The sequence below is a fragment of the Halyomorpha halys genome, unplaced genomic scaffold (genome assembly GCF_000696795.3).
Source record: "Halyomorpha halys isolate HHAL.00 unplaced genomic scaffold, Hhal_1.1 Scaffold179.1, whole genome shotgun sequence".
NCBI classification, from domain to species: Eukaryota; Metazoa; Arthropoda; class Insecta; order Hemiptera; family Pentatomidae; genus Halyomorpha; species Halyomorpha halys.
This window is the reverse complement of record NW_027107000.1, coordinates 829,750-842,779: the sequence shown is the minus strand read 5'-3', so window position 1 is coordinate 842,779 and position 13,030 is coordinate 829,750. Positions and strand designations below refer to the sequence as shown.

The 13,030-nt window shown below is 30.2% G+C and overlaps 1 protein-coding gene across 2 annotated transcripts in view; it reads left to right on the top strand.

Moving 5' to 3' along the window:
- The window catches only part of tup (LIM1_Isl and LIM2_Isl domain-containing protein tup), a 214,580-nt gene that overhangs the window by 171,254 nt on the left and 30,296 nt on the right, over positions 1 to 13,030 (top strand). For both annotated transcript variants that reach the window (XM_014418110.3, XM_067045351.1), the window contains exon 5: positions 7,011 to 7,297. In XM_014418110.3, coding sequence (XP_014273596.1) covers positions 7,011 to 7,297 — 287 coding nt within the window. The remainder of the gene's footprint in view (positions 1 to 7,010; positions 7,298 to 13,030) is intronic.

Genomic DNA, 13,030 nt, shown 5'->3' with positions numbered 1-13,030 from the left:
AATGCATATATTAAGAAAGACGGAGATGACACAACGACCACCCTGAATCTTCAATACCAAACGAATGATTGACACTCAACAAACAAAGCGTCTTCAAACCATCTTAGCTATCTATAGGGTCTGTTGGGGGACTGGAGTATCCGAGTCTGGTTCAGTTAACCAAAAACAGACCTCACACAATAATAATTAAAAATATGATAATAGTCATCAAAAGATTAATTCTACATTAATCAAAAATAAATTTTAATCTGAAACGTATTAAATATTATCTCATAGCTTTGTAATTTTATTCATGATTAATTTTTGTTTTTCGCTTTGGTGGATTGACCTAAGAGTAATAAATATTTATTTGGTCAATTACATTCATCTTATAAACATCAATAAGTTACTTTTTTAATTCAATTTTCCTGTAAGCCTTTACCAAATTAACTATTAAAGTATGCAAATTAACTCATTTGAACATTAAAAAACTAACTTTGGTAACACTTTACAACATTTTTAATTGATTTTTTTTCGTCAAACGAGGGATTTAGGAATATTAGTGAATAAGTTAATTCCTCAAATGAGAGTGATAGAATTTCTAATATAAAAATAAAGGTATGAATAGTGAAATAGTAAATAATAACAAATATGGTAAAATATAGAGAAACATTCGTTATCAATAATTAATCTAAATATCAATAATAAATTACCAATAAAATAATTAATCTTGACTAGTTTGTACCTTTATTGGCCGCCTTATTGGACTATCATCTTTCTATTACGAACGGCCAACCATTAATCTTCCAATATAACATATCATCATAAATACTGTTTTGTTTTTTTTGTTTTTTTTTAATTTACAACTAATATTTTATACTTTCAGCGAAATTAAAAATTATAAAAAAAATCTAGAGGACAATGGAACAACAAGATATCTAGTAAAGGACAAGTTTATGGTCATAACGATAAATTGTGATTGCTTGTAAGGGTAGAAAGATTGGGATGGAGATAATCCTAAGGTGTTTTTCAAGGGGAAAAAATTAGCTACCTTCTTCTTCTTATCTTTTTTTTCTCCAGTGAAGGTATTTATTATTCAGGGGATGTACCTAATTTCATAAATGGGAAGATAATGTGATAATCACTACGTGATATAAATTCGGTAAAACTTTTTTAACCCGATTTTTTTAAAGGCTATATTAGTGATCATTTTGTAATTCTTTCTTAATTCCGTCTTTTTTTCATCTTTCATTATTTGTATTGAAACTGTTCAATAAAGGTGTCGCTAATTTAATTTTGGGTAATATTTCATATGCATGATTTATATTCATATGCAAATATCATAAAAACTACGAAGATAAACGTCATAAACTGCTTTATAGCACAATAAATTAACTTTAATTCGAGTGCTGACTGACATCTGAACGTCTAATAGTTACTGGGACATAATTTTTCACAAGCCAAAAGTTTTGTTCGAACAACTAGAAATCAATATTTTGTGAATTTATTTTGGCAATATAATGAAAACTATTACCCCCACGAAAATAAACGTCATAAACTAACTTTAATTTGAGAGCTAATAGACATATTTCAGCAAATACTCTCTACTTTAAATGAAGTTCTACTAGGTTTTCTAGTTTGTTGACAGTTCTAAAGATATGGAGCTCAGAAATTATTATTTTTTTAACGTTTGGAAGCAGACGCCATTTTTGCAGGGATAATCTGATTTGCAGAATCCCATTTCTTCACAGGCAATGTGATAAAGATTTTAAAATATGCTACCAATCTTTTCATCAGATAGTGTCGATTTTTAACACTAGCTGTAGGACTAAGAGAGAGGTTAGAGTTAGAGAGTTATTTAGTTCTAGATCACTAATTTTTGGTTTTTATTTGAAACTAATGTTTTTTTTCTTTTCTATTAGATTTCATGTTTATTATAATTGTTATACTCAGGAACCTAAAGTATTTAAGTTTCATTTAATTAATTCATAAAAAAAAATAATAATAATAAAATATGTTAACTGAGAAATTAGTAATTTATTTTCAATTAATCTTTTGATTTACATAGTTAATTTTTTTTTTATCATCTTTTAAAACCAAGATTAGCTATAGTTTCTTTCCGAACTACTATTCGCCCTCTTTAAACAGTTAGTTTAAATAATAAATTAAATCTTATTGAGCAATATTTTTTTAAATAATTGACAACGGTTCATAAACAAACTGCACCCTCCAGCCCTGTGATAAGGTGTAAAATCCTAACCATTGTCGTACCCCAATTTCTCAAATAAGCACTCTACACCACAATAACGAAAAGATGCTTATTGGAAAATAACAGCTATTTACTATAGTCACTATGGTTACTATAGTTTCTTCCAAACTGAAGTTAATGGTGATAGTTTATGAATGGGCCCGAGGCGCCACGTGCCGGGCGGCAGCCCCAGTGAATTATTGCTATGGGACCCTAACGGTTGAGTGGAAAAAAATGCAGGTAGCACCCCCTCACATTTCAGCCATTTAGGATCGGTTGGATCTTCCAGCCCTTTGGATTGCAGGAAAAAACAAAACAATAACTGTCTATCAAAATAAATAAAAATTAATTGAAAAAAAAAACATTCTTATATCACGCCCAAATTTTAATCTATATAATGAGGTGTAGATAGTTGGCCGTAGATTAATAAGTGGAGAAGATGGTCGGGAGGTGCGGTCAGCAAAAAAAAAAATTATTTATTCGTGCCGGAGATTCTGGCTAAACTCTGCTAAAAACTAAAAACTGAGTTTATCCAGAATATCTGCCGAAAGCTCCCTGATGAAGAACTGAAACTCAGGTCTAAAGGTCGGCATGAATAAATAATGTTTTTTTTAATAAATAATTAATAATAATTTTTTTTTTGCTGACCGCAACCCGCATCTTCTCCACTTTTTAATCTATATATTTCTTATCCATATCTGATCCTTAGTGCCCGTCTACGAATCTTAGTATATTTAAATATTATAATTAAAACCTTCTTAGAATATTGTATGTAAGTACAGAATATGCACTTAAGAGGGCTAAATACTAACAAAAAATATTGAAGATCTAAATGTGTAATTAATAATTTTAATACAAATTTTTATAAAGGTAAATATTCGGATTTTACAATTCGTATTAAAAAAATCCGATCCCAGTTATTGTAAAGTATAATGATTCGCACAGTATACAATTTGTATCCAATTTTCAACCCTAATTTTTAAAAAAAAAAATTGTTGTGATGGAGAAATATTGCATAAGGTAAGTAGAACATGTGCGTTTTTGGGTAAGTTGATCAAATCCGAACTCAGAAGAGAAATATGAATTATAAAGAATAATGTTTCATATGTTCACCCCTATTGCGTGATTGTCGCTGAAAATCGTAAAATGTGAATCTAGCTCAAGATTTAACTTTTATCATCATCAGTAAAAGAATTCTCACAACTATTCTGCAAATGCCACACAACTGCTTGAATAATGATACTTCCGGATTGTACATACTTAACCCCGAAGGCGCAAGTTGGTACTGGGTAGAAGTAAATTTAACCATCAGTTTCATAAAAATAGATGTGATAGTCACGTAGGCCAAAATGTTAAAAACTACAGTTTCAAGATTTTTTAATGGTATAATCTAGCTTCAAAAATAAATATTTTAATTAGTGCACACTTAACCCCACTTTGTCTTATTCTGAATTTCACAAAAATTCTAATTTTTAATGAGGTGTATTTATATTAATAGTTGACCGTAGATTAATATATGAACAAGATGGTCGGTGAGTGTGGTCAGCTAAGAAACACAAATAAATAATTGTTTGAACAAACAAAATAATTAGGCACAATCAAATTGTTTTTTTTGTTTTGCTGACCGCACACCCCCCTCCCGACCATCTTATCCACAAATCCTAATTTTGATTTTTAGCTTATATTCGACGGAAGAAACAATGAAGAAAGAAAACATGAGAGTTTCTTGGTCATATTTTACAATTCATTGACTAGCATTATTTTTTGATCAACCCAACACAAACGATTCACGGTTCCTTCACCCTTCTTGGTTCACCAAAGGCATAACTGTACACAATAACTACTACAATTCGCCCTCACCCCCAGCTAACCCTTGAGATGATATCGCTACAGTTTACTCTGCTCCTGTCGGATCTCCGATTCAGAGAGTACACAATCCCTCAAGCAGTCCTTGATATGAATCAGAGTCCTGGGGTTTGTGTTTAATTGGAACTGAGGGTTTTCGAGGACTTGAGCAAATCAATTAGGAGAGAAGGAGGCTGAGCAAACAGGATCGGGCATGATTCAGCCTTTGTGTGGCTAAGCTGTGCAAATAGTCTGCTTCACAATGGGCTAATTCCCAGCCATCCTTCACACTTCCTTACACACCCCCCCCCCTCCGACCCCCACGCCCCCTGCTACTATTTTAAAACCCATTGCATTTCAATACATTGAACTTACGAGCTCTAGATCGTGTCCCTAATCCTGACGCTGAGCCAAATCGAGCGAGATAATCCTCGACCAGATTTGATTCCATTATTCCAATGAGCAATCTGCGAGACGGATTGAGCCAGGAACAATATGCTCGTTGACAGATGCATTGCTTAGTTACACTTGTGCCAATATTTTTTTTTATTTTCATTTACGCTGTCACAATAGACAATACTATTAGTTCTAATTAGCAGTTCAAGGTGCTAATTGATTGACTTGACGTCAAAGATGGGCTAAAATTGCCATGATACTACCCTTATTCATAAATTAACCATTGATAAATAAATATCGCATCTATAGCAATTTTAGCTATTAGTTTCATAGTTGCAACTCTTCTTCACGTCTATAAAAACCGGACGAAAGAAAGGTTTGTCTGTAATTTAGTAAATTCATACCTTGGTATAGTGCCTACCACTCATGTACCATTAATAACAAAATTAAAACACTTCTTGAATTGATTAAGAAAATAAATAAATTTAAATAATAATACATTAAATTAAAAATAAAGTCTAGCTTTAAGGTGAAAAATTAAAACACAATAGTTCTTAATTCATTATTTTTCTTGGACGTTTCAGGGATACTGTACAATGTTTTTAATATATAACAAATTTAAATTTATAACTATAATAAAGAAATTTGGTCAATGAAAATGAAAATATTATATTAAGAAATAAATTACTCATTAACAGACTATTAACAATCTGAAATAATTACAAACAAATTATTATATGCACAATTTTTTTAAGTAACCAAGTGCTAGAACATCACCCCAAGGAGAGAGAGTATCATTCTCCCCAATAATTTAAAAATTCCGGATTTGAAAACCTACTTCAAACTGCTAAAATGTTTATAAAACATTATACAAACAGGTTATTATACTCAAAATTGCGTGCAAATGCTATTTTAAATAGGTTGGAAGAAATTTAATGTAAAATCCCAGACCTCCGGTGGTTAAGAATATTGATAATTATATTACAATATTTATATTTATAAATATATAGATAGCCGTACTACTATCTGTTACATACGGTCAACTATTAAACTCCCAATAAAATTAGATAATTTTATAATTAAATATTAATTAATTTTATATTTATCTAACTTCATCAGGGAAGTTAAGAGTTTATTAATTTTTTGCCTGAAATTTCCTCCCCACCTTCCAGAGGACGTTTAAATTTTATTCTCCGCCAATTGTCTCTGAAGAAGTCCTCTGAAATGTGTGGAGGAGATTTCAGACAGAAAATTAATAAAATCCAATCCCCCCTGATGAAGTCAGATAAATATAAAATTGATTAATTTTAAATTATGAAAGTATCTAATTTTATTAGAAATTTAATAGTTTAATAAAAATAGATTTACCCTTAAAAAAATAAACAGCCAGAATAACTGATATTACAACTCTAAATAAAATTTTAAAAAAACCTTTAATGATTATTTTCGTTAAAAAAAAATAAAGCACGTTATATCCTTCTAAATTTAAAAAAGTTTTATTTTATTATTTTAACCCTTACTTCCAAAATTGTGTGAATTACAATTCTATAAAAGACTTTTTTTTTTATCAATCTATGAATTATGAAAAAATCAGTAGATTATTAATTCACCTATTTTAGTACCGTATACAACTTCATAAATAAATTTTCTTAATCCTTATCCACAAAATCTATAATTTGGAAGATATCTCATGAGTGGGTTTAACATCCTCCCTAAAATCCCCTCCATTGAAGTCCCGAATCACTGCACCTGTTTTACTTTTTAAAAATACTATTTATCATGAATATGATGCAAAAAATAAATAATGAAGCTTATTATTGAATTGAATAACTGTTTCGGTTAAAAAATCTGATTGTACAACATAATTTTTAACCATCAAACATCTAAGAACTTAAAATTGTTTCAAATTTAATCATTTCTGTATTGTCCCATCCAAATGTTTGCATTTCTTTATGCATATATGAATTATTCTGATTGATATGCAGGCCCACAGATAGGCAGATGGGGCTGAAGATGCAAAGGCACGCGGCAGGCGGCTGTACCTTGAGTGGTCCAAGTTTCGTGCATGGTAACATTCCCTACGGATTGGCATTAGCAAGGAAAACAAGAGAGGATTAACTTACAACAACCAGTTCACACGGCACCCCTACCATCTCTAATCCTAATCAAACAATCACGTTCAGTTAGCAACTGACTCTCATAGACCATCTTTCCTCCTGTATAAATTTGGTAACGCACCCTTCAAATATTGGCAGTTCATCCTGCGTTTACCGAAGGGCTAAGGAGGAGTACCTATATCTACAAAGCCCAGTGACGTAATGTAATCAAATAATTGGTAATTGGATTTTTATCGTTAGCCCTAAAAGAAAATTTGTTAAAGAATATATATTAATTGTCGTTGTAGGTATTGTTTACAATCTAATTTTTTTTTTTTTCGGTTCAGATTTATGTTATCATAGTTGTTAATGTAGTTTATGTAATATTTTCTTTTTGTATATTAAGCACCTTTATTGTATATTTATTTTAATTATTTTTGTTCCAGATTCATCAGAGAGTGGCTCGAACAAATGCCGAGAAGCCGGAGTTCGGACGGGTAAGGTGAGCTCCGATGGGAAGCCGACTCGGGTTCGGACGGTCCTGAACGAGAAGCAGCTACATACCCTAAGAACGTGTTACTCTGCGAACCCCCGGCCGGACGCCCTCATGAAGGAGCAACTGGTCGAGATGACAGGACTCAGCCCAAGGGTCATCAGGGTATGGTTTCAGAACAAGAGGTGCAAAGACAAGAAGAGGGCACTAGCCATGAAGCAGCAGATGCAGCAGGAGAAAGTTAGTGACCTTAATACCTATTAGCTTTTCTATTTTATTACGTGACTACTGTCACCACATTTTGAACTGTTAACCATTCCTTCAGTTATGGAATGGGTTATTTCTGTTTTGTTTGTACATATTTTGCGGAAACGGTACATTTTAAGTTATAATATTTATATCGAGCAACGGGTATTTGATAGTGAATTTTTTTCTGAAGAAGGCATAAGTGTAGCTAAAAATATGAGATCTTGTTCTATAATTGATTCTACTAAAAAAAAAAAAATATTAATATTTGTCTAATATTTATTAATCTTAAATGTGGTCAATTTTATTAATAAATATCTACTACATTTAAAAGGAATCGGTATTAGAAAATATGCACACATATATACCAACCTAGTACTTCCCTCTCATCACTGAAAGCCATTAGATGCTAAGTGACAGCTTTAAGATTTCGGACCCAATGCCATTTCAACGTTATAAGAGGGAATAAACAGAGATTAGAAAAATGGATAAGATTCTGGATGAAGTTTTGATTGTATTGTACAAAATTTGAGATGTTAACATACCGCTAGGATAATTAATAATAAATCAAAAAATCATACTATATTTATAAAGTTATAATTAAAATAAAAAAGTTATTCAGACTTTTAGTTTGGATAACGATACAAAACGATAATTCAACCAAATTTATGTACTATTTCTTTAATACAATTTTCACAACAGCTACTGTATTGTTAGGAAAGCACCATATACGATTCAAAAACATGAAATAGATTATATTCTGGCAAGTAAAAAATTTGTTGATGAAATTATCAAATAGAGCAAAATTTTAATTTCGAATTATACCATAATAAGGGAAATGAGGATACTATCAAGTCGTCTTGATACTTTCCTCGTTCTACATAAAGAAAAAATACTAAAAGTAACGAGGGTAGAAGAACCAATGTATTTATATTTTTAAAAATCCATTAGGCATTAAATACATTAGTACAGAGAAAACAACAGAGCAACACAGACACCACCATAAAGATTGTCGATATAATTCAGTTTTATCGAGCAATATATTTATTTAGGATAATATATCTCATTTAAAGATAGAAAAGATGAAACAGGATTAACATAGGACGGAAAAATACTGGTGTATGAAACACATTTTTTAAAAGACAACCACCTCCAAGATTAAAAGCAAAGGTATTGGAAACACGTGTGTGCCTGGTAATTTTTCATGGATCTTAGGCATGATCAGTAACAGAAAACAATTATGAAAAATTAGCGCACAACTGCAATTTTCATGAAGTAAGATAGATATCAAAATAAAAGACCGCATGAGCTACAGAAAAGTAAAATCGAGGATTTAAGTTTCACATCTAAGGGCTGATTGCGCTAATCTCCGGTAAAACTATGATTTGTACAACTTAGATTTGTCAAGTTTAGTAAAACTCTGGTAACTTAGCGACCTGTTTCTGGTCTACAGTTTTGCCAGCCAGGGTTAACTGCCGAACTCCGAAATTACTATCTACCGTTAACGCTAGAAATATTGAGTTTAAAATTTATTCAACAGCCACTTTTGGCAGTTTAAATAGCTGAAAAAATTCTTTATCCGAGCACTGTAAACAATAATTTAGTCGAGGACGGAATCCTTTTTTTTTTTTTTCATTATTGCTTGAGCAACTAATTCTTTGAAGTTTTCGTCGTCTGTCAGTATATATCGATCAAATCCATTTCATTGAATTTGAAAAAAAAAAACGGAATAATACAATACACGTTCCGTAGATAAAAGATCCAACTGTAATTATGGAAGGCAGTAACTCTAAATCTCAGTTTAATCAGATATCATTGGTCGGTAAAGTTTACCGCCAGATTGAAGGTTAACTTTTCTGGTGTAACAGATAAATATTGATCCGAGATTTATGATACCTTAGTTTAAACTTTGATGGGCCGGTCATATTGCCAGACTTAATACGAGAAGGGGATCCAAAATTGAAAAATAGTGGATACTAAGGGAACACAAGGAAGGCCAATCAGAGTATATAGAATAAGATAGTTCAAAGAGTAGGAGACTGTTGGCTACTGTTGGCTAGAATTAGGGATCTACAGACTAAAGTAATAAAGAACTTATAGTAAGTTATCATTTATAGTCAAGTTTTCAAATACAGCCGACAAAATAATTTATTTAATCATAGAATATCCCAAGTTAATGTATCAGAAAAATATTAATCGTTATGTGTTCTAATAGAAATCGTTCAACTCCGTTTACACCTAAAAATAATTATAAATTGATTTAGAATTTTATTTTGTATGTAAGTACAAAATATGTACTTAAGAAGGCTAAACACTAACAAAAAATATTGAAGATTTAAATTTGTAATAAATAATTTTAATACAAATTTTTATGAAGGTAAAGATCCGGATTTTACAATTCGTACTAAAAAATCCGATCCCAGTTATTGTGAAATATAATGATCCGGACAGTGTACAATTTGTTTCCAATTTTCAACCCTAATTTTTAAAAAATAAAATTATTGTGATGGAGAAATATTGCATAAGGTAAAGCAGAACATGTGCGTTTTTGGGCAAGTTGGTCAAATCCAAACCCAGAAGTGTAAGAGCTGCCCTTTAGGAAACATGAAATAAAAATGTGCTTTTTTAAATACATTTATTCAATTATGTTTTAAACCCCTATTGCGTGATTGTCGCTGAAAATTGATAGTTCAAGGAGTAGGAGACTGTTGGCTAGAATTAGGGATCTACAGACTAAAGTAATAAAGAACTTATAGTAAATTATAATTTATAGTCAAGTTTTCAAATACAGCAGACAAAGTAATTTATTTAATCATTGACAAATTGTTGTTTTATTTTAACTTAATGTAAAAATCGTAATCAATGAAGAAGGAGAAATTTTGTGAATTCTGTATATATTTAAACCAGACTCATGCCTCTCAAGGGAGAAGCTTTTAGTTTCATGAAAAATGTAAATTAAGCTGTTATTATTATTATTATTATCATTACTGTATACTGTATTATTGTAAATATTTTAACTTGTATGTTCACTATCGTGAGTAGTTTGAATTGTATGAAAACTGTGATTCCTAGGTAGTTTTTTACCGGTCTGATCTTCAAAGAATCATCTGAAACATCTTAACTGGATTATTCATTTTATTCCAGTTTGCCATTGAATAATTTAAGCCTCAGTGAACTGCTCTCAGCTTAGTAGCTATCTCATCGATCGTTTTTTTTTTTTTTACCTCCCCTACATCACATAAGTATCGAAGTGAGATCTCTAAGATTTTCAAGGACTTGGTTGCAAGGTTGGTAAAAGATTTTCGAGTGGAAAGAATCATGTGGTGGTAGCACTGTCAATAGAGGGGAGTGGAGGGGAGGGAGGAGTGGGAGTGCATTAGCCACACTAGAGATAATGGGACTGGTCCTTATCTCTAGTCCTCGCATTCCAACCAGCGTCACTCACCCACTCGCCATTGTCTTAATTCACAACAACCTCGGGACAAACTGTCCATTTTTAGATCCATCTGTAAGCCTTTTGTTTCAGCTCGAGTAGTAGAAATGTACCGCGCTTTTACCATTTAGGGGGACGAATTAAAAGATCGATGCCCCCCGGTCGTTGGAGCTGGAAGAGAGTACTTGTGGTCGAGGATTGCCTGGCGCCATCGACAGATCCACCCTAAGGCTTGGTTTCGTCTCGACCGATGTGACATGTGTTTTCATTGAATCGGGTTTCGAACCCGGACGCAGCTATATCATTTCAGAAAAAAAAAATCCCGTTGATATAATTACATTTAGAGAATTTTTTTTTTTTATTCTTTCGAAACCATATCTACACTGTAGACATTACACGTTAAATATTATAATATTTTATGAAGTTGTTTTATTATTCGAAGGCAATTTATAGCATTTTCTTTCTGGATGATTAAATACTCTTCTTGCTTCAATACTTTATTTTCATCAATTAAACACTTCTTTTGAAATTTCGGACGATACAGCTATCTTCAGATAATAATTCTAAAACCTATTACTAAGTTTTTATTAAATTGAAATAGTAGCATTTAAAATTTCGAATAATTTTGCAAACCTTTTTCACCGGTTATTTTATATCGTATTTTATTCTTATCCCCCCCCCCTAAGTAGCACTATTTTTTTAATTTCCATATTTATGTCCTTTTGAATAAATTCTGTAATTAAAACACGTTGATTACATTTGTATATTGTTTTAAATTTCATAGTTACTTACCCTTTAACACTGAATATTGTAAATGATTCCTATGAAATTGAAAATAATGAATGAATATTTAAGTGAAAAAAAGGACAATGTAAAATATTTTATTTATTTATTTTTGTTAAATGGCATCAAGATTGGTTACAAACCTTTATGGTCAAAATTCAGATAATGTTTAATCAATACAAGAATAAATTATTGCTAAATTATAAAATGATACCTATGAAATTGAAAATAATGAATAAATATTTAAGTGAAAAAAAGGACAATGTAAAATATTTTATTTATTTATTTTTGTTAAATGACATCAAGATTGGCTACAAACCTTTATGGTCAAAATTCAGATAATGTTTAATCAATACAAGAATAAATTATTGCTAAATTATAAACTACTGCTTTGCTATTTGCTATAAAGAATAAAAATGAAATTCACGCCAAAAAGTAAATATATTACCAAAAAATATGCAGCTAAAAAAAAACAGCAATAATATTATACATATAAAAAATTTCTACACTGAATTTTTGTAAAAAAACCTTCAGATCTTCTTAATCTTTTATTTGTCAATTTTTCTTATAAATGTAGCTTATACTTCAGATATTAGTTTTTAATTTTATTTTCTATGTTACTTGTATTTGAATAGAATATGGCGTGGATCTTCTGGCGTAATTCACTATTTTTCAATTTTAAATATTGATACTTACTTTTTAAATATATTCTCTTTAACAATTATTAAATACCTTATATGCAGCTGTAAAAGGTCAGTATTTTAAACAGAATATAAAATTCTCTGTTATTCTCTGGAAATAATTTCATAATATGAATATGATGTTATTTATTTTATTTTTTAAATATATGGTATTAGTGATCTTAAATGTGGCTGTTACTGAAAATTACTGATTTACTGAACACATATTCAATTTCAACGTTTAACGAAAATAAATTTCAAATTATTTTAAATCTTAACTTTATGATTAATGACAACAGCTAATTTCAATTCAAGTGGTATATTAATCAATTTACTTGCTAAATATTATATAGCGACGTTTTATTTTTTAATGCATTTTATGATCTTAATTCAATAATATTAATTATCAAATATCCGTTACTAAGCAAATACCAATTATTAGGAAAATATTATAAAAAATATGTTAACATCTTAATTTATTATGTATCTACAATGTAGTAATGTACTAGTATACGGATAAATTTCGGTCTATAACACCAATTAATTAATGTTAAAAGTCTTATAAATTAGATAAATATCAAAATGTTAAACGTTCATCTAAATGCTTGACAGGTTACTTCTTACATCATCTGTATCTAGAAATTTCTCATTTTGTATTTTTTTTTTTTTTATATATTTATTCTAAGTAAAACAATAAAAATAAAGTCAAATATAAAATTAGCCAAATATTTTTTTAAAAATTTTATTTGCACTAATGTTGTTACTAATAATTTGAACAACAAAAAATTAAAATTTATAATTTTTGTATTCTAATGAAAATTTCATTCTATG